This window comes from Chiloscyllium plagiosum, chromosome 3 (genome assembly GCF_004010195.1).
Source record: "Chiloscyllium plagiosum isolate BGI_BamShark_2017 chromosome 3, ASM401019v2, whole genome shotgun sequence".
Lineage (NCBI taxonomy): Eukaryota > Metazoa > Chordata > Chondrichthyes > Orectolobiformes > Hemiscylliidae > Chiloscyllium > Chiloscyllium plagiosum.
The window spans coordinates 43149593-43175842 of NC_057712.1; the positions used below are offsets into that span (position 1 = coordinate 43149593).

General features: G+C 41.6%; 2 protein-coding genes across 5 annotated transcripts in view; one reads left to right on the forward strand and one right to left on the reverse strand.

Moving 5' to 3' along the window:
• Nucleotides 1-13155, reverse strand: part of dst (dystonin) — a 642458-nt gene extending 629303 nt beyond the window's left edge. Inside the window, exon 1 of the mRNA XM_043681258.1 lies at nucleotides 13137-13155. The gene's annotated coding sequence lies outside the window, so the exon portion shown is untranslated. The remainder of the gene's footprint in view (nucleotides 1-13136) is intronic.
• Nucleotides 13156-13290: 135 nt separating this feature from the next.
• znf451 (zinc finger protein 451) overlaps nucleotides 13291-26250 on the forward strand; it is a 96812-nt gene continuing 83852 nt past the window's right edge. Inside the window, exons 1-3 of one of the 4 annotated variants that reach the window (XM_043681314.1) lie at nucleotides 13291-13422; nucleotides 16413-16501; nucleotides 24217-24297. In XM_043681314.1, coding sequence (XP_043537249.1) covers nucleotides 16433-16501; nucleotides 24217-24297 — 150 coding nt within the window. In that variant the 5' untranslated portion in view covers nucleotides 13291-13422; nucleotides 16413-16432. The other 3 variants (XM_043681333.1, XM_043681324.1, XM_043681340.1) reach the window with 3 other exon arrangements.

Sequence of the window (26250 nt, forward strand, 5' to 3'; positions counted from 1 at the left end):
ATAACCTAAGGTTTTGTAAAAAAAGGTGCCATCTCAGCTCAGACAATGTATTCAAGTTGTGAAGTTAGAGTCTGTCTGTATTCCAATCATGAGTCAGACTGCTTCTATTTCCAAAGTAGGAATTTATAAAATGTTACATGGATTGACTGCCTGCAGATTGTGTGCTTTTTGAGCAAAATAGAATGTATCTGCATATACAATTCTGCAACTGCAAATTCATCCCATAGACATATATGTGTGTGTGCATGGGATTTACATATTAATGAACCAAAACCCACAACCCATTCTAAAAGATGAAAGACTGAACAGCAATCAAGGTTTGTTAAATATATCGTTTCAGTTGCATGACACTGTAATCTTTTGCAATAAATTCTATGTCTTATGATCCTGCTACCTGATGAAGGAGCAGTCCTCTGAAAGCTAGTGCTTCCAAACAAACCTGTTGGACTATAACTTGATGTTGTGTGGTTTTTAACTTTGTCGACTCCAGTCCAACACCAGCACCTCCACATCATGGTATCATTTTTGTTGCAATTTTTCCCAAAAGCACTGCAACAGAAAACCTTTTTGAAAGATACATAATTGATGAAAGACACCGATTCCCATTCCTGGATTTAGATAGGAATCATACGCAAACTATTAAGTCCCTGCTAAATAGTTCTTTGAAAGCTTGTAACAGAAAAAAGTATGGATTTCCCTCATGCTCAAGATTTCTGCACTACCTGACAAGTGTGGTATGCCTGGCAAAATTTCACTACACCTTTATGGAATCCCTATGATTAGAAATGCTTTCGTATTTTAACCTCTGTTTTCCTAACTCCGACCATTGGAAATTTGTTTAATTCATTAAGCTACTCATGAAATTTTGGCATGATAATCAAATGGAACAACTGAGAGATTGCTGCACATTCCTCATTGACTAGTATTTCAGGTGGTCTCCATTTCCTCATTAGCACTTTGTCTTTTAAATAATAACACTCAATTACTGGTCATGATTCAACTTCTGAGAAGGCTGTTGGCTATAGCTCTCAATTCAGGATTCACCTGTTATATTTCTGCTGGCATAATTTCTCTTTCAAGAAGCCATACTGACTCTTCTTGATCATATTAAATATTTCTAAATGTTCTGCCATTATGTTCTTTATTATAGGGTCGACCATTTTCCCAACAACATCTGTTATGCTAACTCAACTGTTTATACTTGGTTATTGTCTTCTTCATTTTTGAATAAAGATGTTATGTCAGCAGTTTTCCAATCTTCTGATTCTTTTCTAGAACTTAAGGATAATTTGAAAATTATGACCATTACATCCACTATCTCCCTTAATATCTTGGATGCATTTTATCAGGGTCAGGGGCCTTATCGGTCTTTAGTCCCGAGTTCCCCTAGTACTTTTTCTCTAGGGATAGTTATTACATTTATTTCTTCTCTCCTGTCTCCCACTTGATTATTTCATTTTTTTGGAATGCTATTCATGCACCATGAAAACTGATGCAAGTATTTATTCAATGCCTCTGCGATTTGTTGGTTCCCCATTATTATTTCCTCAGGCTCATTCCCTAATGGGCCTATGTTGTCTTCCTTTTTATATTTAAAGAAGCTCTTGCCGTCTGTTTTAATATTACCAGCAAGTTTATCCTCAATGATAATTTTTTCCTCTTTATTTTTATTGATCATCTTCTGTTGGTTTTTATAACTTGCCTAATTCCTTGGCTTAACTGTAAGCTTTGTCACATTGTATGATTTTTCTTTCAATTTGATGCTATTGTTCCAGGAAATTGTCCCAGACACACTCTGTCCACTCCTTCATGGTTTCCTCTGCAAATCTTACTTTCCCAATTTACATGGAGATGTTAGAATTCAAAAAGAGGATACAAAAAACTAGCATAAAGGGATTTTACCTGAATGCTTGTAACATTCGAAACAGGGTGGATGAGCTAACAGCAAAAATCATTATGAATGCGTATGATTTAGTTGCCATTATGGAGTCATGGTTATAGGATGGTCACAAGTTAAATATCCAGCAGTATCAGACTATTCGGAAGGACAGACAGGAAAGTAAAGGAGTGGTGGAGCTCTGATATTTAAGGATGACATCAGAACAGTGGTGAGAGATCATATAGGTTCTACAGAGAAAGCTGAATCAATTTGGGTAGAAATTGGGTAGAAGAAAAAGTCACTGGTAGGCGTAATATATAGGCCACCAAATAATAACATTAAAAAAACTAATGTCTGTAAAAACGGTATGGGAATTATTATGAGGGATTTTAATCTACATGTTGATTGGTCAAACCAGGTCGGTCAGGGTAGCCTTGAGGAGGAGTTCATTGAATATATCCGCAATAGTTTTTTGACCAGTATGTAATGGAACTGATGAAGGTGTAAGCTATCCTAGATCTGATCCTGTGTAATGAGACAGGAATAATTAATGATCTCATAGTTAGGAATCCTCTTGGAAGTTTGGTTGAATTTAGAATACAGATGGAAAGTGTGATGATAAAATCCAATACCAGGGTCGTGTGCTTAAACAAAGGAGATTACAATAGGATGAGGGACGAGTTGGTTAAAGTAGAATGTAAGCAAAGACTGGATGTAAGTTTGCTTGCTGAGCTGGAAGGTTCATTTTCAGACGTTTCATCACCATATTAGGTAACATCTTCAGTGAGCCTCCAGACAAAGCTTCATCCAGAGACTCACTGAAGATGTTACATAATATGGTGACGAAACATCTGAAAATGAACCTTCCAGCTTAGGGAGCAAACCTACAACTAGAACCTCAACCTGAGCTACAAATCTTTTCAAAACTTGCTGTAAGCAAAGACTTTATGATGGGACAGCTGATAAACAGTGAAGGACTTTCAAAGCAATTTTTCAAAGTGCTAAGCAAAAGTAAATACCAGAGAAAAGGAAGGACTGTAGGAAAAGGGGCCATGGGTGTCCAAGGAAATAAGGGAGGCTATCGAATTGAAGGAGAAGGCATACAAAGTGCAAAGAACAGTGGGAAACAAGAAAATTGGGAAAACTTTAAAGGTCAACAGAAAGCCACAAAAGAGCTATAAAGAAGAGTAAGATAGATTATGAGAGTAAACGAATTCAGTATATAAAGACAGTTGGCAAAGGTTTCTATAAATATATAAAATGAAAAAGAGCAGCTAAGGTCCTTGAGAGAATGAGAAGGGGGATTTAGTAATGGGATATCAGGAAATGGCCGAGACATCAAACAGGTTTTTTTTGTTGGTTTTCACAGTGGAGGACACGAATAATGTGCCAGTAATTGACAAGGAGACGAAGGTAGGTGAGGTGAAAAATGTGTTGCTGGAAAAGAGCAGCAGGTCAGGCAGCATCCAAGAAGCAGGAGAACCGACGTTTCAGGCATAAGCCCTTCTTCAGGAAGGTAGGTGAGGACATGGAAATAATCATTATCACAAAAGAGGTAGTGTTGGGCATGGTAATGGAGCTAAAGATAGACAAGTTTCCTCGCCGTGATGGAATGCATCCCAGGGTACTAAAACAGTTGGCAGGAGAAATAGCAAATGCACTTGTGTTAATTTTCCAAAATTCGCTGGATCCTGGAACAATTACAGCAGATTGGACAACAGCAAATGTGATGCCACTGTTTAAAAAAGGTGGACAAAAGATGGGGAATTATAGACTGGTTAGCTTACCTTCTGTCGTAGGGGAAATGCTTGAATCTATTATCAAGGAAGAAATAGCAAGACATCCAGATGGAAATTGTCCTTTTGGACAGATACAACATGGGTTAATGAAAGGCAGGTCATGCTTAACTAATCTACTGGTATTCTATGAAGACATTGTGAACACGGTGGATAACGGAGACCCGGTAGATGTGGTGTATCTAGATTTCCGAAAGGCATTCGACAAGGTGCCACACAAGATGCTGCTGCATAAGATGAAGATGCATGGCATTACAGGGAAGAGGTTTGGTTAACTAACACTTAGCAAAGAGTGTGGATAAACTAGTGCTTTTCTGGTTGGTGATTAGTGACTAGTGGTGTGCCTCAGGGCTCAGTGTTGGGACTGCAATTATTCACAATTTACATAGGCAATCTGGAGTTGGAAAGCATATGTAGTGTATCAAAGTTTGCAGATGACACTCAGATGAGTGGTAGAGCAAAGTCTGCAGAGGACTGTGAAACTTTGCAAATGGACCTAGAGAGTTTAAGTGAGTGGGTAAAGATCTGGCAGATGGAGTACAATGTTAATAAATGTGAAGTCGTCCATATTGGTAGGAATAATAGTAATAAGGACTATTATTTGAATGGTTAAACAAAAACTGCAGCATGCTGCTGTTCAAAGGCACCTGGGTGTTCTTGTGCCTGAAACACAGAAGGTTGATCCACAGATGCAATCGGCAACTAAGAAGGGAAATGGAATTTTGTCCTTCATTGCTGAAGGGATTGAGTTTAAAAGCAATGTGGTTATGTTGCAGATGTATCGGGTGCTGGTGAGGCCACACCTGAAGTACTGCATGCAGTTTTGGTCTCCGTACTTGAGAAAGAATGTACTGACACTAGAAGGGGTGTAGAGGAGGTTCACTCGGTTGATTCTGGAGTTGAGGGGGTTGGCTTATGAGGAGAGACTGAGTAGACTGAGATTATATTCAACGGAATTTAGATTAGAGTGGTACTGGAAAAGCACAACAGGTCAGGCAGCATCCAAGCAGCAGGAAAATCGACATTTCGGGCAAAAGTGGCAGGTAAAACAGGTCATGAGGATGGTGCTGAGCTGGAAGGTTGGAACTGGGGTAAGGTGGGGGTTGGGGAAATGAGGAAACTGGTGAAGTCCACACTTATGCCCTGGGGTTGAAGTGTTCCGAGGCAGAAGATGAGGCGTTCTTCCTCCAGACGTCGGGTGGTGAGGGAGTGTGGTAGAGGAGGCCCAGGACCTGCATGTCCTCGGCAGAGTGGGAGGGGGAGTTGAAATGTTGGGCCATGTGGTAGTGGGGTTGATTGGTGCGGGTATCCCGGAGATGTTCCCTAAAGTGCTCTGCGAGAAGGCGTCCAGTCTCCCCAGTGTAGAGGTGACTGCATCAGGAGCAATGGATACAATAAATGACATTGGTGGATGTACAGGTGAAACTTCAATGGATGTGGAAGGCTCCTTTGGGTCCTTGGATGGAAGTGAGGGGGGAGGTGTGGGCGCAGGTTTTGCAATTCCTGTGGTGGCAGGTGAAAGTGCCAGGAGGGGAGGGTGGGTTGTTGGGGTGCGTGGACCTGACCAGGTAGTCAGGGAGGGAATGGTCTTTGCAGAAAGCAGAAAGGAGCGGGGAGGGAAATATATCCCTGGTGGTGGGGTTTGTTTGGAGGTGGCGGAAATGTTGGCAGATGATGCAGTTTATGCAAAGGTTGGTAGGGTGGAAGGTAAGGATCGGGGAATTCTGTCCTTGTTACAGTTGGAGGGGTGGGGTTTGAGGGCGGAGGTGCGGGATGTGGATGAGATGCATTGGAGGGCATCTTCAAACACATGGGAAGGGAAATTGGATCTTTAAAGAAGGATATTTAAAGAAGGAGGCCATCTGGTGTGTTCTATGGTGGAACTGGTCCTCCTGGGAGCAAATACAGAAGAGGCGGAGGAATTGGGAATACGGGATAGCATTTTTGCAGAAGGCAGGGTGGGAAGAGATGTAATCCAGGAGCCACCTTCATTGGAATTTAGAAGAATGAGGGGGGATCTTATAGAAACATATAAAATGATGAACGGAATAGATAAGATGGAAGTAGAGAGGATGGCAGATGAAATTCGGACAAGTGGGCATGGCCTCAAAATTAGGGAAGCAGATTTCGAACCAAATAGAGAAGGAACTTCTTCACCCAGAGGATTGTGAATCTATGGAATTCCAGGCCCAGTGAAGTAGTTGAGGCTTCCTCACTGAACATTTTTAAAGCTAAGATAGATAATGTTTTGAATAGTAAAGGAATTAAAGATTTGGTAAGAGGGTGGGTAAGTGGAGCGGAGGCCACAAAAAGATCAGCCATAATCTTATTGAATGGTGGAGCAGACTCAAAGTGCCAGATGGCCTACTCCTGCTCCTATTTCTGATCTTTGAGACTCGCATTCACCTTATGCCAGTTTGTCTGTGGCTCAGGTAGTAATCCACCGATTATTATCTTGAAAGTTGAGCATTTAAATTTAGCTTCCATCTGTTCAAACTCTTTCAGCAGAACTTCCTTTCTTGTTCTATCAATGTTATTGGTTCCATTTTTGAATGACGACGATTGATCCCTCCCCTCCCTCTCCTAATTCTTCTCTAGCCCCCTGGAAGTATCCTTAACCCTGGTACCAGGTAAGCAAAACAGCTTTCAGGACTTCTGCTTATGGCTGCAGAATCCTGTATTCCCTTATACCACAACTGTATTCCTATTGCCTCCCCCTGCTTGAATGGCGCCCTGTAGAACAGGGTCAGTTTGCTCATTCTCCTTGCAGTCCTCACTGTCATCCACATTCCTGAAGAAGGGCTTATGCCCAAAACGTCGATTCTCCTGTTCCTTGGATGCTGCCTGACCTGCTGCGCTTTTCCAGCAACACATTTTTCAGTACTGTCATCCACACACCATGTAAGATCTTCAGAAATATTGGACAAGTGCTGAGGTTCCTCAGATGTAACTCCTAGGTCTCCAAACCTGCCTCAACCTGCTATCTCACCTTCCTGTAAGCACTTTAGAGCAAAGTAACTTTCCCCTTCCCTGATGCGGTGCAATGTCTGTAGCTTGGACTTAACAACAGATGTGTTTGCTCTGACCACCCGAATGTCTAGCAGCTTCCACAGGCTGCAGCAGCAACACATCACATATCTTGGCATCATTATCATATTGAGTTAATACATAAATTAATTATTCTGCATTCACTACTCATTGAAATTGTAGTGTAATTTTAAAAACATTTTTAGTTTTAAAATAAGCACATTCAATCCGATACTTAACCAGCTTATTTTTAAAGAAAAAAGAGAGAAAAACACAGCTGGAGATTTAAATGTAAAGTGAAAGCCTTACCTTTACCTTAAAGATTAGAAATATTCACCAGTTCTACTCACCAATCAGTCACTTTGGCTGCATTCTTGTCACAGTGTGGTTCACGATGAAACTCTGTCACTGGTCTCACTGCAGATTGGCCTCTCATGGAGTATTAGCATCATACAGCATGGAAACAGACCCTTCAGTCCAACCCGTCCATGCTGACCAAGTTTCCCAAACTAAACTAGTCCCACTTACTTGCATTTGGCCCATATCCCTCTCATCCTTTCCAAATCAAGTACCTGTCCAATGGATTTTGGATGTTGCAACCGTACTACATTTACACTTCCTCTGGCAGTTCATGCCACATACGAATCACCCTCTGTATGAACAAGTTGCCCCTTTAAATATTTCTCCTCTCACCTTAAAAATACGTCCTCTCGTTTTGAACTAAACTACTCTTGGGAAAAGACCTTTGCTATTCCCCTTGTCTATGCTCCTTGAGATGTTATAAACTTCTGCAAGGTTACCGCTCAATCTCCTACGTTCTAGTGGAAAAAGTCCCAACTTATCTAGCTTCTCCTGATATCTCAAACCTCAAGTCCCCGTAACATCCATGTAAATCTTTTCTGCACCCTTTCCAATTTGATAACATGCTTTCCGGTCCATGCCTTTTATCCTCTCCCATTTACATCTCATCTGGAGTATTTACTACTTACAATAAAGATTAGATAAAGCACCTCTCTACCCCTTTGCACAAAATTCCCATTTGAACCAAATTTCCAGTTCACTCACTTGGCCATTGTCTCCTTTACACTGGCATTAATTCCTTCAACATGGTATAAAGAAATAGCAGACCACTTTGAATACAGTTAGGGCTATGGGGATGAGATCACATCCCTGCTCTCATCTTGAAGACTTGTATTTCAGAATTAGCTGCATCTCCAGGTGATGGCTCCAAAGCAGATACTAACCAGGCCATGATCAAAGAGGAATCTCAGTCACTAGAAAGGTTTAAAATTACTAAGGAATAAATTTTGATTAACATATCAATCCTTCAACTATCAATTCTATACCTGACCAGCTTATTTTTTAGATTAAAGTTGAAAAGGCACCAAATACCCAATGAGATTCATCCAACGATATAAAAGGAAGTGAGAGTGTAAATTGTTGAGACACTGGCAATTATGTTTCAATCTTCCCTCGATTCTGCGGTGATGCGAGGGGACTGGAGAATTGCGAAAGTCTTGCCCTTGTTCAAAAAAGATTATAAAGATTGGACCAGCAATTGCAGACCAGTCAGTTTAACCTTGGTGTTGGGGAACTTCTAGAAATAATATTCAGCATAGAATTAATAATCACAGAGAAAATGTTTGGATAGATTTCAAAGAGTCAACATGTTTTGCTGAGGAAAAATCATATCTAACTTGCTGGAATATTTTGAAGAGGTGACAGAGAGGGTTGATGTGGTGGATATGCTTTTCCAAAAGTTTCAGGTCATGGAATAAAAGGGACAGTAACAACGTGAGTGCAAAATTTGCTGAAGGATATGAAACTGAATAATAGTTAAGAGGTATTTTTCAGGTGAAAGAAGGGTTATAATGGAGTTCCCCAAGGCTCAGTATTGGAACTCTTGCTTTTCTTGACATACATCAATGTCTAGATCTTGCTGCGAAAGGGACAATTTCAAAATTTACAAAACTCCCAAGCAAAACTTCGGAGAATTGTAAACTGTGCCGGGGGGGGGGGGGGGGCGGGCAGTGAAGACCTTTCAAAGGACATTGATGCTTTATGGCAGTAAAAGGATAGGTAGCAGATGAAGTTCAGAGCAGAGAGTCACAGAATCAGAGTCATACAGCATGGAAACAGACCATCCAGTCCAAATAGTCCACACTGACCATGTTCTCAAATTAAACGTTCCACCTGCCTGTGATTGGCCCATATATCTCCAACCCTTTCCTATTCATGAACTTATCCAAATGTCTTTTAAATGCTGTAACTGTACCTGCATTCATCACTTGTTCTGACAGTTCGTTTTAAGACATGAACAATTGTCTACGTAAAACAGTTGCCCTTCACGTCCGTTTTAAATTTTTCTCCCCGCATCTTAACAAGATGCCCCCTAGTTTTGAACTCTAGGGAAAATACCCATAGTCATTCACCTTATCTATGCCGCTCACGATTTAATAAACCTCAATCAGGTCATGCCTCTATCTCCAGCATTACAGTTAGAAAAGTCCCAGTCTTTCCATCTACTTTTTGAACTCAAATCGTCCATTCCTGGCAACATCCTGGTAAATCTTTTCTGAACCCTCTCCAGTTTAATAATATCCTTCTTATAACAGGGCTACCAGAATTGCACACTTTAATCCAGAAGAGGCCTCACCAACCTCAACAAAGAAATGTGAGATGATGCACTTTGCTCCAAAGAACATGGAGAGCCAGTAAAACATAAAGGATGCTATTCTAAAAGATGTGCAGGAGTAGAGACCTGCTTGCATATGTATATAAATCATTAAAGGTGGCAGGACAGCTATGGAGGACTGTTAATAAAGAATACAATATTCTAAACTTCATAAATAGGTGTACACAGCAGGGAAGGTACGATATGCTTTAAAGATAGACACTGGCTAGATCTTAACTGGGAGCACACTAGTGTAGAGTTCTACGAGCCACACTATCAAAAGGATGTGAATGCATTGGAGAGTGTGTGAAAAACATTTACAAGAATGATTCCAAGGATAAGTCAGCACAGTTATGCTTTCTCTCCATGGATGCTGCCTGACCCACTGCGATCTCCAGCATTTTTTGTTTTCACTTCAGTTATGAGGATAGGTTGGAGAAGTTGGGACTGTTTTCCTTGGACAGGAGAAGGCAAAGTGGAGTTTTGATGAAGGCTTTCAAAATCATGAAGGGTTTGGACCAATGGATAAGTAGAAATTTTTTTCGCTAATAAGTGAATCAAGAACCAGTGGGCACAGTTTCAGAGTGCTTTACAAAGGAAGAATGTGAAGTGAGAACCTTTTTTTCCATAGTGAGTAGTTAGGGAATACACAGTCTGAGAATGTGATGGAGGCAGGTTCAGTTGAAGCATTCAAGAGGACATTGAATTTTTTTAAAAATGAAAGCAATATGCAGAGTTATGAAAAAAGGCAGAAGGGCACTATTATTATATGCAGAGAACCAGTGAGATTACAATAGGCTGAATGGTCTCCTTCCAATGCAGCTCCAGCACTGGTAGTGAACCATAAAAGTGGAAAGTTATCCAACTATGTCCTATGGCAAAAAAGAACAAATATAATCCAGATAATTAATGAAACATTAGTCCACTCTCAGTCATGAGAAAATGAAAGTGTCATCAACAGTGCCATCAGTCACTACTACTCACCAGTAACCTGTTCACCAATGTTCTTTTTGGATTCTGCCAGGACCATACAGCTCCTGATCTCATTACAGCCTTTGTTCGATCAGGCAAGAAATGAGGTGAGATGGACAATAAGGTGGAGAATTGAAATTCATGACAGAAGAGCCATGTTTGTGAGCAAAATAGAAGTGTTCTGCAAAGTATTCACTCAGTGTGTAGATTAGAGTAGAAAATATCTACAGATTTGCAATGAATATAGCTCACTAAATTTAAAGAAGTGGAAGTAAATGATTGTTTCCCTTTGAAAGGAGTTTTGGGGCTTTGCAGATATGCTGCGAGATAAAGGTTCTTGTGGTGCAGTGGTAGTGTCCCTACCTCTGAGCCTAAGAGACCTGGGTTCAAGTCCCTCCGGCTTTCGAAATTTGTTGTAACATCCCTGAACAGGTTAATTAGAAAATACTTTTTAAAACTGTGCTGCAGGAAAGGGAGGGGTTGTGAAGATGTCAAAGGAGTGAACTAGGGTCTCACCAAGGCAACAATCCCATCAGATTTCTGAAAGTGGAGAGGGGGGGGGGGGTTGTTGCTGGCATAATGTTGGAGGTGGTGGAAATGGCAGAAGACAAGCTGTTGATGTCAGAGGCTGGAAAGACAGAAAGTGACCATTCTGGCAAATCAGTTCTGCACCTTCAGTAAAGTCTTGACTTTCTTTCTGAAGTTTGTATCTCAGAATTGGAAACAATGTTGCAGAGGAGGCCTAGCCAAACTTTTATGAAGATTTAGCTAATTCCTAGCTCTTGTACTCTATGCCTGTATTTATGAAGTCAAGAATACCATATGTAATTTTTAAAATAGCCTTTGCAGCTTGTCTTGCCATCTTCAAAGAATGGTATTTATTTACCCCTGGGTCTCTTTGATTCTTTATTTTCTGTAAAACTGTATTCTAAGGGAAACCGCAGACTGATGGTTAATCTAAAATTTAAACGGTGTGAAAAGTTAAATCACTTAAGATCCAAACAGTTCAGTTTCCAAGCAGTGTTTTCTTCAGGTTTGAATGCATAATAGGATCATACCTGAAAAAGGGGTGGGGGAGGGGAGGGGGTGGAAAGGGAGAAATCCTCTCAATAGCAATCAAGTATTGAAAATAAGGAAACAGATTTTCAAAACCTGTTAAATAAAGAATTCCAGTAGCTGGTTGCTGTTACTTTTTGGTTCACATATTCGCTGAGATACCATGAACTATATTTGGCAGAACGTGCCAAATTCCACAAAAATTAAGGAAGATGAGTTTTCCTTCCACTCCCACAACGGAGCCAGAAAAGGTCAGATATTTGTTATTCTTACCACATTGCAACTCCTGTTGTTTCACACTAATGCAGCACTGTTTTCCTTTTCAATGTTATCTCCATTTCCTTTTTAGAAATTTATTGAATCTGCTTCTGCAACACCTCCATGCCAAGCATTCCAGATCATCCTGACACATTTCATTAAAGTACTTCTCACCTCTCATTCTAACTATTTTGCCAGTTATCATGCATCTTCACCCTCTGCTTCCTGACCCTATCAGTGGAAGCAGTTTCTCCTTATCAATTCTTTTAAACCTCTCTCCATTGGCCATCTCCCCTTCAATGCTCATTTTCTAGCCTCTTCAGAAAACTGAATCCCTGGGTTCTATGACCATTCTGGCAAATCTACTCTGCACCTTGCCTGTCCTCGGATGCTGCCTGAATTGCTGTGCTCTTCCAGCACCACTAATCCAGAATCTGGTTTCCAGCATCTGCAGTCATTGTTTTTACCTGTGTTTCTATGGCACAGTTTATATTAAACATGTTTATTTGTAGCAATGTGTGTCTTTGATTGGAAAAACTAATCACCATCAAAATGCACAAAATCATTACCCATGTTTATATTCTGCAGATGTTGCTCATGTTTAGCAGTTTGCCAAAAAATGTGCATTTATATGGTGTCCCTTGATTCCTTGAGAACTCCCAAAGTACATTAGGACAAAGCAAAATTTCAAAGAGAATGCTGCATTGTTGGAAATGTTGTCTGCCCTCTCAAAGGACATCAACTATGCCACAGTGCAATTTAAAAGAAGTATAAGGAGTTGCCCCAATGTCTTATTTCAGTTGTCATTCGGATGCCACAAGACTAGAAGGGTCCATCTAAATGAAACTATTGGTCTTCATTGTAACATCATGCAGACTGTCAGTTCCTATGTGATCATAGCATTCCCTCACAACTGTACCAAGAGAATCAGGCAAAATACAATCGTCAAAACTCTAAAATGGGGATTAGAACCACCACCTTCAGATGACAGGCTGCAAATCACTAAACCTTGGCTGACATTGACAATAAATACTTTTGGAACCGTGCACGTGAAAGTAAATTGAAATACCTCAATAAATTAACTCACTTATTAAACTAAACTGACATGCAAGATTTTTTTCCCTACTTTCTTTCATAAATTTCTAATAGCAAGGGAGTTTTTTTTAATGTGAAATGTTTAAAAGCACCACACCTGGTTAGCATTGATGCAGACACACCTGACGTGTACATTGTGATTCAGGCGCCCCCTCTGTTAACAATGGAGATATTACCGCAGGCGCAGTGGAGGGGAAGCAGAGCAAGCTGACGCTATGCGACAGCGCGGGAGGGTAGCGCAGGCGCAGTAACCGGGGGAAGGGGGAAAAACGCAATAGCAATTAGATGATAGTGCAGGAGCAGTGAGCAAGGAGTCAGAGGTTTGCCGTTCACGGAGGCGCAGACAAGTAGCAGGATACTTCGGCGCATGCGCACCTACCAGATTCCGTGAACACGGCGGCGCAGGCGCATTGACCGGGTACTGGGAGAGACAGTGGCGCAGGCCCAGTGACCGGGTTTAGGAGCGGACGGCAGCGCAGGCGCAGTGACAGGGTAATGGGAAAGACGGCGGCACAGGCGCAGTGATCGGGTACAGTGAGTGGCGGGGCAACAGCGGCGCAGGCCCAGTGAACGGGTTCAATTCGTGGAGACAGTTGCGCAAGCGCATTGCGGAGCTGGGTCTACGAGCGGCCTGGTGTGTTAATGGCAATGTGAGGAGTGGGTTGGTGAGCATACGTTAGTTGTTAGCGCGCTTGAGGTTATTCCTTTTCGTTCCGCGTATTGGTCAATCTTTCATTCATTCACCACTGGGCAAACAATGCTGAGAAGAGTGGGTATATGGGCAGCTGAAGCAGGGCACTGAGTCCTGGACTGTGTGAACAAATTTGCAAGCTGCAGGCGCTGGTGAAGAAGGAAGTTGGTGTTGTGCTGGAGGTTGGTGCAGAGTTTAAAGCTGAACTGGGGAAGGAATGCTGGATTGCAACAAGATTGCAACAGGGGGCGGAACGGTTCAGTATTTTGACTTGGAAAAAGTAAAGCAGGTGTTTGCTTTACCATTATAACGCACCTTCAGGCGACTTTATTTGTAAATTACTGTATCTCTAGCTTGTTACAAGTCTTCCAAAAACTTAACTGTTTCTCCCAACTCGAGTCCCCTGTGTGCATTCCTCGCCACATCATTGGCGGCTTTACCTTCATCTGTTCAGACCCGAGGGTCGTATAAAGGGGCTCAGAGCTTAAATAATGGGGACTGGTTGCATTGGCTTGTATTTCGTTAAGTGTAGAAAACTAAATGGGAATTGAATATTCAAAGAAAAACCAGAAATTTAGCTAATATTGTAATTATTGAGGTTGGGGGAGTGGGCAGTCAGTGGAAGATTTCTAAACAAGTATTTATCTTTGGTTAAAATATGAGAGCTTAGAACCAAGGTGAGTAGATATTGGAGTTAAGGTGCATGCTCATCTGCACAGTCTTATTGAATGAATATTTTGGCAAAGGATCAAGCCTGTGGTCTGCTTGAGGGGGTGAAGGCTGAAGGAGGTAAGGGACATGTGGGAAATAGTTGAGTTACCTGAGGTGATGTTTCATAACAACTGAGAATAGTGCATGAACAGTGTGAAAGGTGGTGGTTGTCTTTGGATAAGCCAAAGGTCCTGGCAAATGCTTTCCTACCATGGCAGCTAGTGGGATTTAGTTTAGATTAATAAATTTAGTTAATTAATAACTGTGAGACTAGCTTTAAGTTCCAATGTTGATGATCAATTGCCATCAATTGTTATAATGATTCATCTGGTTCACTCAGCCTGTCAGATAAGAAAATTTGATGCATTTAACTGGCCTGGTCCATAAGTCACTCCAAACGCACAGCAATGCGCTTAACTGCCCTCTGAATTGGCCTGACAACCATAGACATGAGGTGCTGGAAGACTGGAAGTTGACGAACGTGGTGCCACTGTTTAAGAAAGGTGGTAAGGACAAGCCAGGGAACTATAGACCAGTAAGTCTGATGTCGGTGGTGGGCAGGTTGTTGGAAGGAATCCTGATGGACAGGTTGTATATGTATTTGGGAAAGCAAGGACTGTTAGGGATACTCATCATGGCTTTGTGCATGGGAAATCATGTCTCACTAACTTGATTGAGTTTTTTGAAGAAGTAACAAAGAGGATTGATGAGGGTAGAGCAGTAGACGTGATCTATATGGACTTCAGTAAGGCATTCGACAGGATTCCCCATAGGAGACTGGTGAGCAAGGTTAGATCTCAGGCAATACTAGCCATTTGGATACAGAACTGGCTCGAAAGTAGAAGACGGAGGATGGTGGTGGAGGGTTGTTTTTCAGAGTGGAGGCCTGTGACCAGTGGAGTGCCACAAGGATCAGTGCTGGGTCCACTACTTTTCATCATTTATATAAAGGATTTGGATGGGAGCATAAGAAGTCTAGTTAGTAAGTTTGCAGATGACACCAAAATTGGAGGTGTAGTGGACAGCAAAGAAGGTTACTTTGGATTACAACTGAATCTTGATCAGATGGGCCATAGGGGTGAGAATTGGCAGATGGAGTTTAATTTAGATAAATGCGAGGTGCTGCATTTTGGGAAAGCAAATCTTAGCAAGACTTATACACTTAATGGTAAGGTCCTAGGGAGTGTTGCTGAACAAAGAGACCTTGGAGTGCAGGTTCATAGCTCCTTGAAAGTGGAGTCATAGGTGGATAGGAGTGAAGAAGGCATTGATATGCTTTCCTTTATTAGTCAGAGTATTGAGTACAGGAGTTGGGAGGTCATGTTGCAGCTGTACAGGACATTGGTTAGGCCACCTTTGGAATATTGCGTGCAATTCTGGTCTCCTTCCTATTGGAAAGATGTTGTGAAACTTGAAAGGGTTCAGAAAAGATTTACAAGGATGTTACCAGGGTTGGAGGATTTGAACTATAGGGAGAGGTTGAATAGGCTGGGCTGTTTTCCCTGGAGTGTCAGAGGCTGAGGGATGACCATATAGAGATTTATAAAATCATGAGGGGCATGAATAGGATAAATAGACCAAGTCTTTTCCCTGGGAATCCAGAATTAGAGAGCATAGGTTTAGCATAAGAGGGGAAAGATACTAAAGAGAACCAAGGGGTAACTTTTTCACGCAGAGGGTGGTACGTGTATGGAATGAGCTGCCGGGGAATTGGTGGAGGCTGGTACAATTGCAACATTTAAAAAGCATTATGATGGTGTATGAATAAGAAGGGTTTGGAGGGATATGGGCCAGGTGCTGGCAGGTGGGACTAGATTGGGTTCGGATACCCGGTCGGCATGGACAATTTGGACTGAAAGGTCTGTTTCCATACTGTACACCTCTATGACTCTGAGTGTATCAACCAATCCAGAAAAATCATAACAGATGGACTACAATGGTTCAATGAGACTGCTAATCATCATTGTCTCAATTAAGAGTGCACAGCAAATACTGGCCTTGCCAGTGACCCCCACATCTTATGAAATTATCTTGAAGCAACCTTTTAAATTCAGTTTGGCAAAGCTGTTCAAATGTTTCCATCTCTGAGCAGCAATTTTCAAGTGGCAACATCCTCTCATTTTAAGCTTGCTTTAGAAATGCTGACCCAGAAGTAGAAGACAGGATTTTATGACAAACCTGCAAGATACCTCTTTGATTTGTTTTTAAGTGCTTGACAACAACTCGCTAAATCTTTTTCTGATCTTTTCCCAGGCAGTTCCTTATTGTCTAACATGTCGTCCAGTGATGGGTTGTTGCCAGCAGGAAAATGTGAAAGTGAAGATGAAGTGATATTTGTGAGCGTATGTATTCTAATATTGTATGTTATTCCACAAAATTGTAACTTTTCCCCTCTGGTCTCTTGACCTCATACAGTACAATGTACAATACAATGTCCTTTTATTGTCACGTGTACTCTATTGTGGGAGTATGGTGAAAAGCTTTTTCGATGTCTGCCGCCTTATCGTGCAATTACCTAGGTAGGATTCTTGAGTACAGCAGAGGAATAAAGGTAGTTACATAACTTTAACTGAATAAGTTAAAAATAGGGTCAACATTACAGTAGGTAGAAAATTACAAAAACACATTACAGTGTACCAGCTCAGCGCAGATCCTCTGCACATGATCTGACTGCCCACACCAGAAACCAATCCAACTGCCATCTCTGCTCCCCTCCAAACCCCAGACTGCTCTGCACTGGCACTCAGCTGTTCTAAGGTAAGTGCCAGGAATGCTTCCCACCCCACTCCTATCCCCCATGCTTCTCTCCATCCAGGACTTGCTGCTTGCACACTGCTCCACGGCTGCTTCCATGCGTGCTGCTCTGGGACTTGCAACTGACGCTTGCCGCTGCTAAGGGGAGAGAAGAATAAAAAAGAGAATTTAAAAAATTACATGACATTCTTTGGGAGAAATCTCAAATTTGTTAAAAGGAGATGATTCATCTCTTCCCCTGTATGTTGTTGCTGTCTTTTTCCAGACACAAACACCCTTTGGGGAGGGGCGCAAGCTGGTGGGCCAGAAGGGTGCACTGCAACTATTTTTATTTCAATAACATACTTTATTCATAAAAAAGTACTGTTTACATAATTTGACACAAATGCATTTTGATTCTGTACAATATCGTATCAAGTAAATAAACATTTTTGAATTTGATTCTCTCCCAACAAACCAAAGGTATCTCTTACACATAATCATAAAGATGTACAGCACAGAAACAGGTCTAATTCGTCCATGCTGATCAGATATCCAAAATTAATCTCGTCCCATTTGCCAGCATTTGGCCCATATCCCTCTTAAACCCTTCCTATTCATATATCATCTAAATGCCTTTTAAATGTCATAATTGTACCAGCCTCCAACACTTCTTGCAGCTGATTCCATACAAGCACCAACTTTTGCATGAAAATGTTGCCCAGTAGGTCTCTCTCAAATCTTTCCCCTCTCACCCTAAACCTTGTCCTCGAGTGCTGGACTCCCCCTACCTAGGTAGAAAGACTTTGCCTATTTATACTATCCATGCCTCACTTGATTTTATAAACCTGAGGTTGAGGGGTGACCTTATATACTCCAGGGAAAACAGCCCCAGCCTATTCAGCCTCTCCCTATAGGTCAAATCCTCCAACCCTGGCAACATCCTTGAAAATCTTTTCTGAACCCTTTCAAGTTTTACACCATCCTGACAGGAAGGAGACCAGAATTGCACACACTATTTCAAAAGTGGCCAAACCGAAGTCCTATACAGTCACAACATGACCTCCCAACTCCTATACTCAATGCTCTAACCAATAAAGGAAAGATTACTAGGTGCCTTCTTCGCTATCGGAACTACCTGCGACTCCACTTTCAAGGAATTGTGAACCTACACTCCAGGGTCAATTTGTTCAGCAATACTTACCAGGACCTTCCCATTAAGTGTACAAGTCCTGCCCTAATTTGCTTTTCCAAAATACAGCGTGTCACATTTATCTAAATTAAAATCCATCTGCCACTCTTTGGCCCATGGGCCCATCTGATCGAGATCCCATTGTATTCTGAAATAACTTTCACTATCCACTACACCTTCAAATTTGGTGTCATCTTCAGACTTACTAATTATACCTTCTTTGTTTACATTCAATTCATGTTTATAAATGTCAAAAAGTGGATCCTGCAGCGATCCTTGTGGCACTCCACTGGTCACAGACCTCCAGTTTGGAAATCAACTCTCTGCCACCACCCTCTGTCTTGTATCTTCAAACCAGTTCTGTATCCAAATGGCTAGTTCTCCCTGAATTCCATGAGACTTTGCTAACCAGTCTATGACGAGGAACCTTGTCGACCACCTTATTGAAGTCCCATAGATCACGTCCATGGCTCTGCCCTCCTCAATCCTCTTCATTGCTTCTTCAAAAACCTCAATCAAGTTAGTGAGATATGATTTTCCATGCATAAAACCATGTTGACTATCGCTAATCAGTCCTTACCTATCCAAATACACGTAAATCCTGTCCCTCAAGACTCCCTCCAACTAGTTGCCCACCACTGATGTCAGGCTCACTGATCTATAGTTCCCTGGCTTTTCCTTACCACCGTTCTTAAATAGTGACACCACATTAGCCAACGTCCAGTCTTCTGGCACCTTATCTGTGATCCAGATATCTCAGCAAGGCTCCCAGCAATCACCTCCCTAGCTTCCTACAGAGTTCAAGGGTATACCTGATCAGGTCCTGCATGTCACATAGAGATGTTCCCTGAAACATTGTGAATTGGCGTCCTGTCTCCCCAGTGTAGAGGAGACCACATCGAGAGCAATGGACAGAGTAGATGAGGTGTTTGGATGTGCCGGAAAATCTCTGCCAGATGTGGAAGGATCCTTTGGGGCCTTGGATGGCGGTGAGGAGGGAGGTGTGACACAGGTTTTACACCTCTTGAGGAAGCAAGAGAAGGTGCCATGTGGGTTGGTGGGGAGGCATGGACCTAACGAGGGAGTTGTAGAGGGAATGATCTCTGTGGAATGCTGATAGGAGTGGGGTGGGAAATATATCTGGTGGATGTGTCTGATTGTAGGTGACGTAAATGGTGGAGAATAATGCGCTGTATCCAGAGATTACTGGGATGGAAGGTGAGGACCGAGGGTTCTAACCTTGTTGCGATTGGAGGGATAGGGTTCAAAGGCGGAGGTGCAGGAAGTGGAGAAGCGCAGGAGGGCCTTGTTGATCACAGAGGAGAAATTGCGGTCCCTGAAGTAGGAGGCCATCTGGGATGTCCTGCACTGGAATTGCTCCTCCTGGGAGCAGGTATGGCAGAGGCAGAGGAATTGGGAGGGAGGTGTCCGAGGAGGTCAAGGTGGGAGGTGTTCGTGAAGTTGATGAACTGTTCAACCTCTTATTCCCCACCACCACCACGCAACCCCCTGTGTCCTGCAGTTCCGCATGTAAGCCACTTTGCTGATCTTTGAGGGGTCCTGAATATTTTTATACAATCCCTTTGGATTCTACATAGCCTTATTTGCTAAAGCTATCTTTTTGCCCTCCTGGTTTCCTCCTTAAGTATACTCGTATTGCATTTATACTCTTCTAAGGATTCACTCGATCTCTGCTATCTAAACCTGACTTATACTTCCTTTTTCTTAACCAAAGCCTCAATTTCTCTAGTCTTCCAGCATTCCCTACACCGAGAGTCATAGTCATAGAGATGTACAGCATGGAAACAGACCTTCCGGTCCAACTTGTCCATGCCGACCAGATATCCCAACCTAATCTAGTCCCATTTGGCAGCAGTTGGTCCATATCCCTCCAAACCCTTCCTATTCATATACCCATTCAGATATCTTTTAAATATTGTAATTGTACCAGCCTCCACCACTTCCTCTTGCAGCTCATTCCATACCCGTACCACCCTTTGAGTGAAAATGTTGCCCCTTAAGTCCCTTTTATATCTTTCCCCTTTCACCCTAAACCTATGTCCTCTAGTTCTGGACTCCCCCACCCCAGGGAAAAGACTTTGTCTATTTATCCTATCCATGCCCCTCACGATTTTATAAACCTCTATAAGATCACCCTTCAGCCTTCGACCCTCCCGGGAAAACAACCCTAGCCTATTCATCCTCTCCCTATTGCTCTCATCCTCCAACCCTGGCAACATCCTTGTACATCTTTACTGAACCCTTTCACGTTTCACAACATCCTTCCGATAAGGAGGAGACCAGAATTGCAAGTAATACTCCAAAAGTGGCCTAACCATTGTCCTGTACAGCTGCAATATGACCTCCCAACTCCTGTATTTAGTGCTCTGTTCAACAAAGGAAAGCAAACCAAATGCCACCTTCACTATCCTATCTACCTGTGACTCTACTTTCAAGGAATAATGAACCTGCACTCCAAAGTCTTGTTGTTCAGCACACTCCCTAGGACCTTACCATTAAGTGTATAAGTTCTGTTAAGATTTGCTTTTCCAAAAAGCAGCACCTCGCATTTATCTAAATTAAACTCCATCTGCCGCCCATAGCCCATTGGCCCATCTGATCAAGATCTCACTGTAATCTGAGGTAACCTTCTTCGCTGTCCACCACACTTCCAATTTTGGTGTCATCTGCAAACTTACTAACTATACCTCCTATGTTCGTATCAAACTTATTTATTTATATAAATGAGGAAAAATAGTGGAACCAGCACCAATCCTTGTGGCACTCTTCTAGTCACAGGCCTCCGGTCTGAAAGACACTCTCCATCACCACCCTCTGTCTTCTACCTTTGAGCCAGTTCTGTATCCACTTGGCTAATTCTCCCTGTATTTTGAGATCTAACCTTGCTAACCAGTATCCCATGGGGAACCTTGTCAAACGCCTTACAGAAGTCCATATAGATCACATCCACCGCTCTGCCCTCATCAGTCCTCTTTGTTACTTTTTCAGAAAACTCAGACAAGTTAGTGAGACATGATTTCCCACGCACAAAGCCATGTTGACTCTCCCTAATCAGTCCTTGTCTTTCCAAATATGCCGCTCAGGATTCCTCCAACAACCTGCCCACCAGCGACGTCCGGCTCAAAGCAGCTTTTCACCCCAACAGGAATATATATGTTTGAAAACTTGTTTTCTAATTTTTGAAGGCTTCCCATTTTCCAGCCGTCTCTTTACCTGTGAGCATCTGCCCTCATCAGCTTTTGAAAGTTCTTGGTTAATACTGTCAAAATTAGCCTTTCTCCAATTTAGAAGTTCAGCTTTTAGATCCTGTCTATCCCTTTCCATCACTGTTTTAAAACTAATTTGAATTATAGTCGCTGGCCCGAAAGTGCTCCCCTGACACCTCAGTCACTTGCCCTGCCTTATTTCTCAAGACTAGGTCAAGTTTTGCACCATCTCTGGTAGATACATCCACATACTGAATCCGAAGATTTTCTTGTATATTTAATAAATTTGTCTCCGTCTAAACCCTTAACACAATGGCAGTCCCAGTCCCAAAATCCCCTACCATTACCACCCTATTATTCAGTCAGATAACTGAGATCATTCAAGATTATATTTACATACTTTGAGGTAGTAGGACACTCAGGCTCACAGAAATGACTTTGTCTTCTCTGAACTAACTTCTGGGACATCTGTTTGTTAGTAACTAAAATTGGACCAAGTGCCTCATGTCCAATCTATCAGTGGCCTGCCCTTGTCATTTTGGCAATAATGATTGCATAAAACTGTCTCTTCCTGCAGAGAAGTCTGATTTATTTGTTGAATTTTGTAATTTGTGATTGAACAACAATACAATATTTTCTCAGTTTGTTGAGAAACAATTTGTCTCAAACCTGCTATACAGGGTATAGTTCAAAGAATAATTGGTCTAGTTTGTGCAAATATGGATGCAGACCCTGGAATTTTTATGTAAGAGGATCCATTAACATTGGATGATGAGGCTGATTACCTGTTTCATGGAAGTTATTCATTTGTTTTGGAATATTATGACCTATCAAAATGTGAACAGGGTTTTTCAGAGAATGTGTTTGGATATTTGCATAGTAAACTGGAGGTTCTCAATACAAAGAGTAATTCTCCTGAACTTTGCAGGTCAGGATCAACCAGTCAAGGGAAAACCTGAAAGAGCTGCATAATTGTAATAACATTGAGTTAACACAATGCAGAGAAGTTGCTTGCTTTACTGAGTGCCCCATTCACTTGTTTTTGTTTGGATTCTGTTGGTCGTATTGAGTATTTTTCTAAATGGGTTGTTATAGTAGATTTTGTTTCTTTTCCCTGTCCTATTGGTCAGTTTAGGTGATGGATATTCTTTTCAAATTCCTGTTGCTCTCAAAACCTGGAGTATGTCGAGAAATTCCAGACGAATGATTAAAGAAGCTTTGGTTTCATGGAATGCAGGTTGAATAGATCTCACCTGCATATGTCAGCAATGTCAACCCTTTGGCACATCAGAAGAAGTGATGTTGGCTACATTTTCACTTTGGGTTCTGTGGAGTACTATTCTGTTAAACCAGCAGATATTGCCTTTTGAGAGATTGGAAATGTGACATGACAAGGGTGCGCAACCAGTGCACTAACTGATCAGTTCTCTTACAACTCAATCATTTCAAAAATGACTTGAAGTATTTTGTCCCCAGCAAGATGAAAGTTTATCCAAGGTTTTAATTCTAACTTTCGTCTTGAAGACATCCCTTTTGGATGCCTAAAACTCAGGAAAGATTTGCAAGGTTGCTTGAGGATATAGCATGGATAAAGGTTGAACATACATGTGGTAAATCATACTGTTGGGTAGTTTTTTAATCAGTCTGCTTCACTTGTGTCCTTTTCCCTTGCTCTTTACATCCTCAATAGAATGTGAAAAGTGTTGAGCTTGGTTATCACCTGCCAAAAATGGCATAGTGATGTGACCTGGGGAGATTGTTCTAAAATGCCAAACACAGCTCGGTGATCTGGTGCAATGATGCTTTAATTTAACCACTAGTGTTTGAATGCTGTCCTACTTCTTTTGGCCACAGATTTTGTTTTCTTCAACTGTGCCTTTAGCTGTTTGGAAAGCCTGGAACCTTTTTACCTTGTTTTCCTCCTTTTTCACAAGCCTTCATGCATTCTTCCCTGTTCTAATATCTCCTAACGTGACATGGTATCAGATTTTGACCGATAATACTGTGAAATATCTTTGACTTGTTCAAAATGTTAAAGGTGCTGTGTAAATGGAAATTGCTTAATGGTTTCTATGTATAAAAAAACTTCTTCGTTTTTCAATTCTATCCTTTAAAATTGACCCGAGTGCTCTTTGCACTTATTTAACAACATTAAGACGTGTTGATATGTTTCGTAATGTTTGCATCTGGAACCCCTGCCCCCAGTCTGTATCCTCTACCAATTAATTACCAATCTCTATCTTATTTCATTATCAATTTAAAAAAGAAGTCTTGGTCTTGGTGTTGCCATGATCATATTGTTATTTAAGTTAGCAACGTGCTTCACAGTTGGCAGGGGGATGGTAAGCTTCTCAAGCGATCGACTATTTATTGTGATCCCATTATATACTTAGTGTACAATGAAGACTTTTAATAAGCCAATTTTCTCCTCACAAAATTATTTAAAATTTTATCTCTCTTCTTTGTGGGTGTGTTGATGGTACAGAGAGGATAAAGACGCCAGCTGCTCCCCGCACTGACATTACTGAAATGGCCTCGTAGGGAGCACTGAATTTTGAGACACCAGAACTAGCGTCTGAGTAGGCCATTCAGCACCTTTTAGATCTGCTCCACATTCTCATAAGATTGTGTTCTCCACTCCTCATTATTCTCTGCCCCCTATTACCTGTAACTCCCTTGTCAATCAAGAATGTAGAAACATCACTAATATCTCCATGACAGCAGAAAACTGGGTTCTATTTCTCACTGTCTCACGGTGCAAACTTGTTTTGCAACTTTAATGAAATGTTTGGTCAAGTGGAATACCGGGGAATGAGTTTCATACAGAAAGCATGATGATCCGTGCAAGAAATTTGTTCTGAAATTAATACATGAGATAATTACTCCTTTCTTTTATGATTTAAAGGAGCAGCCATTAAGGCCAGTGTTAGAATGTATCGATCTATTGAGTGATGAAGACAGTGAAGGAAACGGTGCACCAAACAGGGTGAGTACTTGATTGTGCTAGTGATTATAAAGTGTTTAACAGGAACAAAGATATGTAAAACTACAGAATGTTCATTCCAAATTAATCCAACAAGGAATTCAGGAGAAACGTCTTTGCACAAGAGAATGTGGAACCTGCCACAAGAAATGATTGAGACCAGTTCCGGATTTGCACACATGAGAGAAAGGAACAGAAGGAAATGTTGATAATGTACAATGAAGTAAGATGGGAGAAGGATTATTTAGAGTGAAAATGCCATTATAGATGAATTGGGTCTGTTTCTACGCAGTATGTTTTAGAATAATAGAGTCATAGAGGTGTACAGCACCGAAACCGACCTTTGAGTCCAACTTGTCCATGCCGACCAGATATCCTAAATTAATCTGGTCCCATTTTCCAGCACATGGCTCAAATTCCTCAACTCTTCCTACTCATATACCCATCCAGATGCTTTAAATGTTGTAATTGTATCAGCCTCCCTCCACTACTTCCTCTGGAAGCTCATTCCATACACGCACTACCCTCTACATGAAAAAGTTGCCCCTTAAGTCCCTTTTAAATCTTTCTTCTCTCACCCTAAACCTATGCCCTCTAGTTCTGGACTCCTTTGCCCTGGGGAAAAGACCTTATTTATTTACCCTAACAACTCCCCTCATGTTTTTATAAATCTCTGTATGACCACCTTTCAGCCTCTGACACTCCAGGGAAAGCAGCCCCAGCCTATTTAGCCTCTCCCTATAGCTAAAATCCTCCAACCCTTGCAATATTCTTGTAATCTTTTCTGAGCCCTTTCAAGTTTCACAGCATCCTTCCTATAGGAGAGAGACCGGAATTACATGCAGCATTCCAGAACTGGCCTAACCAATGTCCTGTGCAACTGTAACATGACCTCCCAACTCAATGCACTGACGAATAAAGAAAGCATACTGGACGCCTTCTTCAGTAATCTATCTACCTGTAACTCCACTTTCAAGGAACTATGAACTTGCACTCCAAGGTTTTTTTTGTTCAGCAACACTCCCCAGGAGCTTACCATTAAGTGTGCAAGTCCTGATTTGCCTTTCCAAAATGCAGCACCTCATATTAATCTAAATTAAACTTTATCTGCCACATCTCTCCATTGGTCCATCTGATCAAGATCCCATTTTGCTCTTCATTGTCCACTATACCTTCAATTTTGGTGTCATCTGCAAACTTACTAGGTATGAAAATATATTCCTGTCAGGGTGAAAGGGAAGGTTGGTAGCTATAGGGAATGCTGGATGACTAAAGAAATTGAGGTTATGGTTAAGAAAAAGAAGTATGCATATGTCAGGTGCAGACAGGATAGATCGAGTGAATCCTTATTCTGGATTAGTGGTGCTGGAAGAGTACAGCAGTTCAGGCAGCATCCAAGAAGCAGTGAAATTGACGTTTCGGGCAAAAGCCTTTCATCAGGAAACGTTGGGCTTTTGCCCGAAATGTCGATTTTGCTGCTCCTTGGATGCTGCCTGAACTGCTGTGCTCTTCCAGCACCACTAATCCAGAATCTGGTTTCCAGCATCTGCAGTCATTGTTTTTACCTTGACTGAATCCTTAGAGTACAAAGAAAGTAGGAGTATACTTAAGAGGGAAATCAGGAGGGCAAAACGGAGACATGAGATAGCTTTGGCAAATAGAATTAAGGAGAATCCAAAGGGGTTTTACAAATATATTAAGGACAAAAGGGTAACGAGAGAGAGAATAGGGCCCCTCAAAGATCAGCTTGGCGGCCTTTGTGTGGAGCCACAGAAAATGGGGGAGATACTAAATGAATATTTGGTATCAATATTTACTGTGGAAAAGGATATGGAAAATATAGACTGTATGGAAATAGATGGTGACATCTTGCAAAATGTCCAGATTACAGAGGAGGAAGTGCTGGATGTCTTGAAACGGTTAAAGGTGGATAAATCCCCAGGACCTGATCAGGTG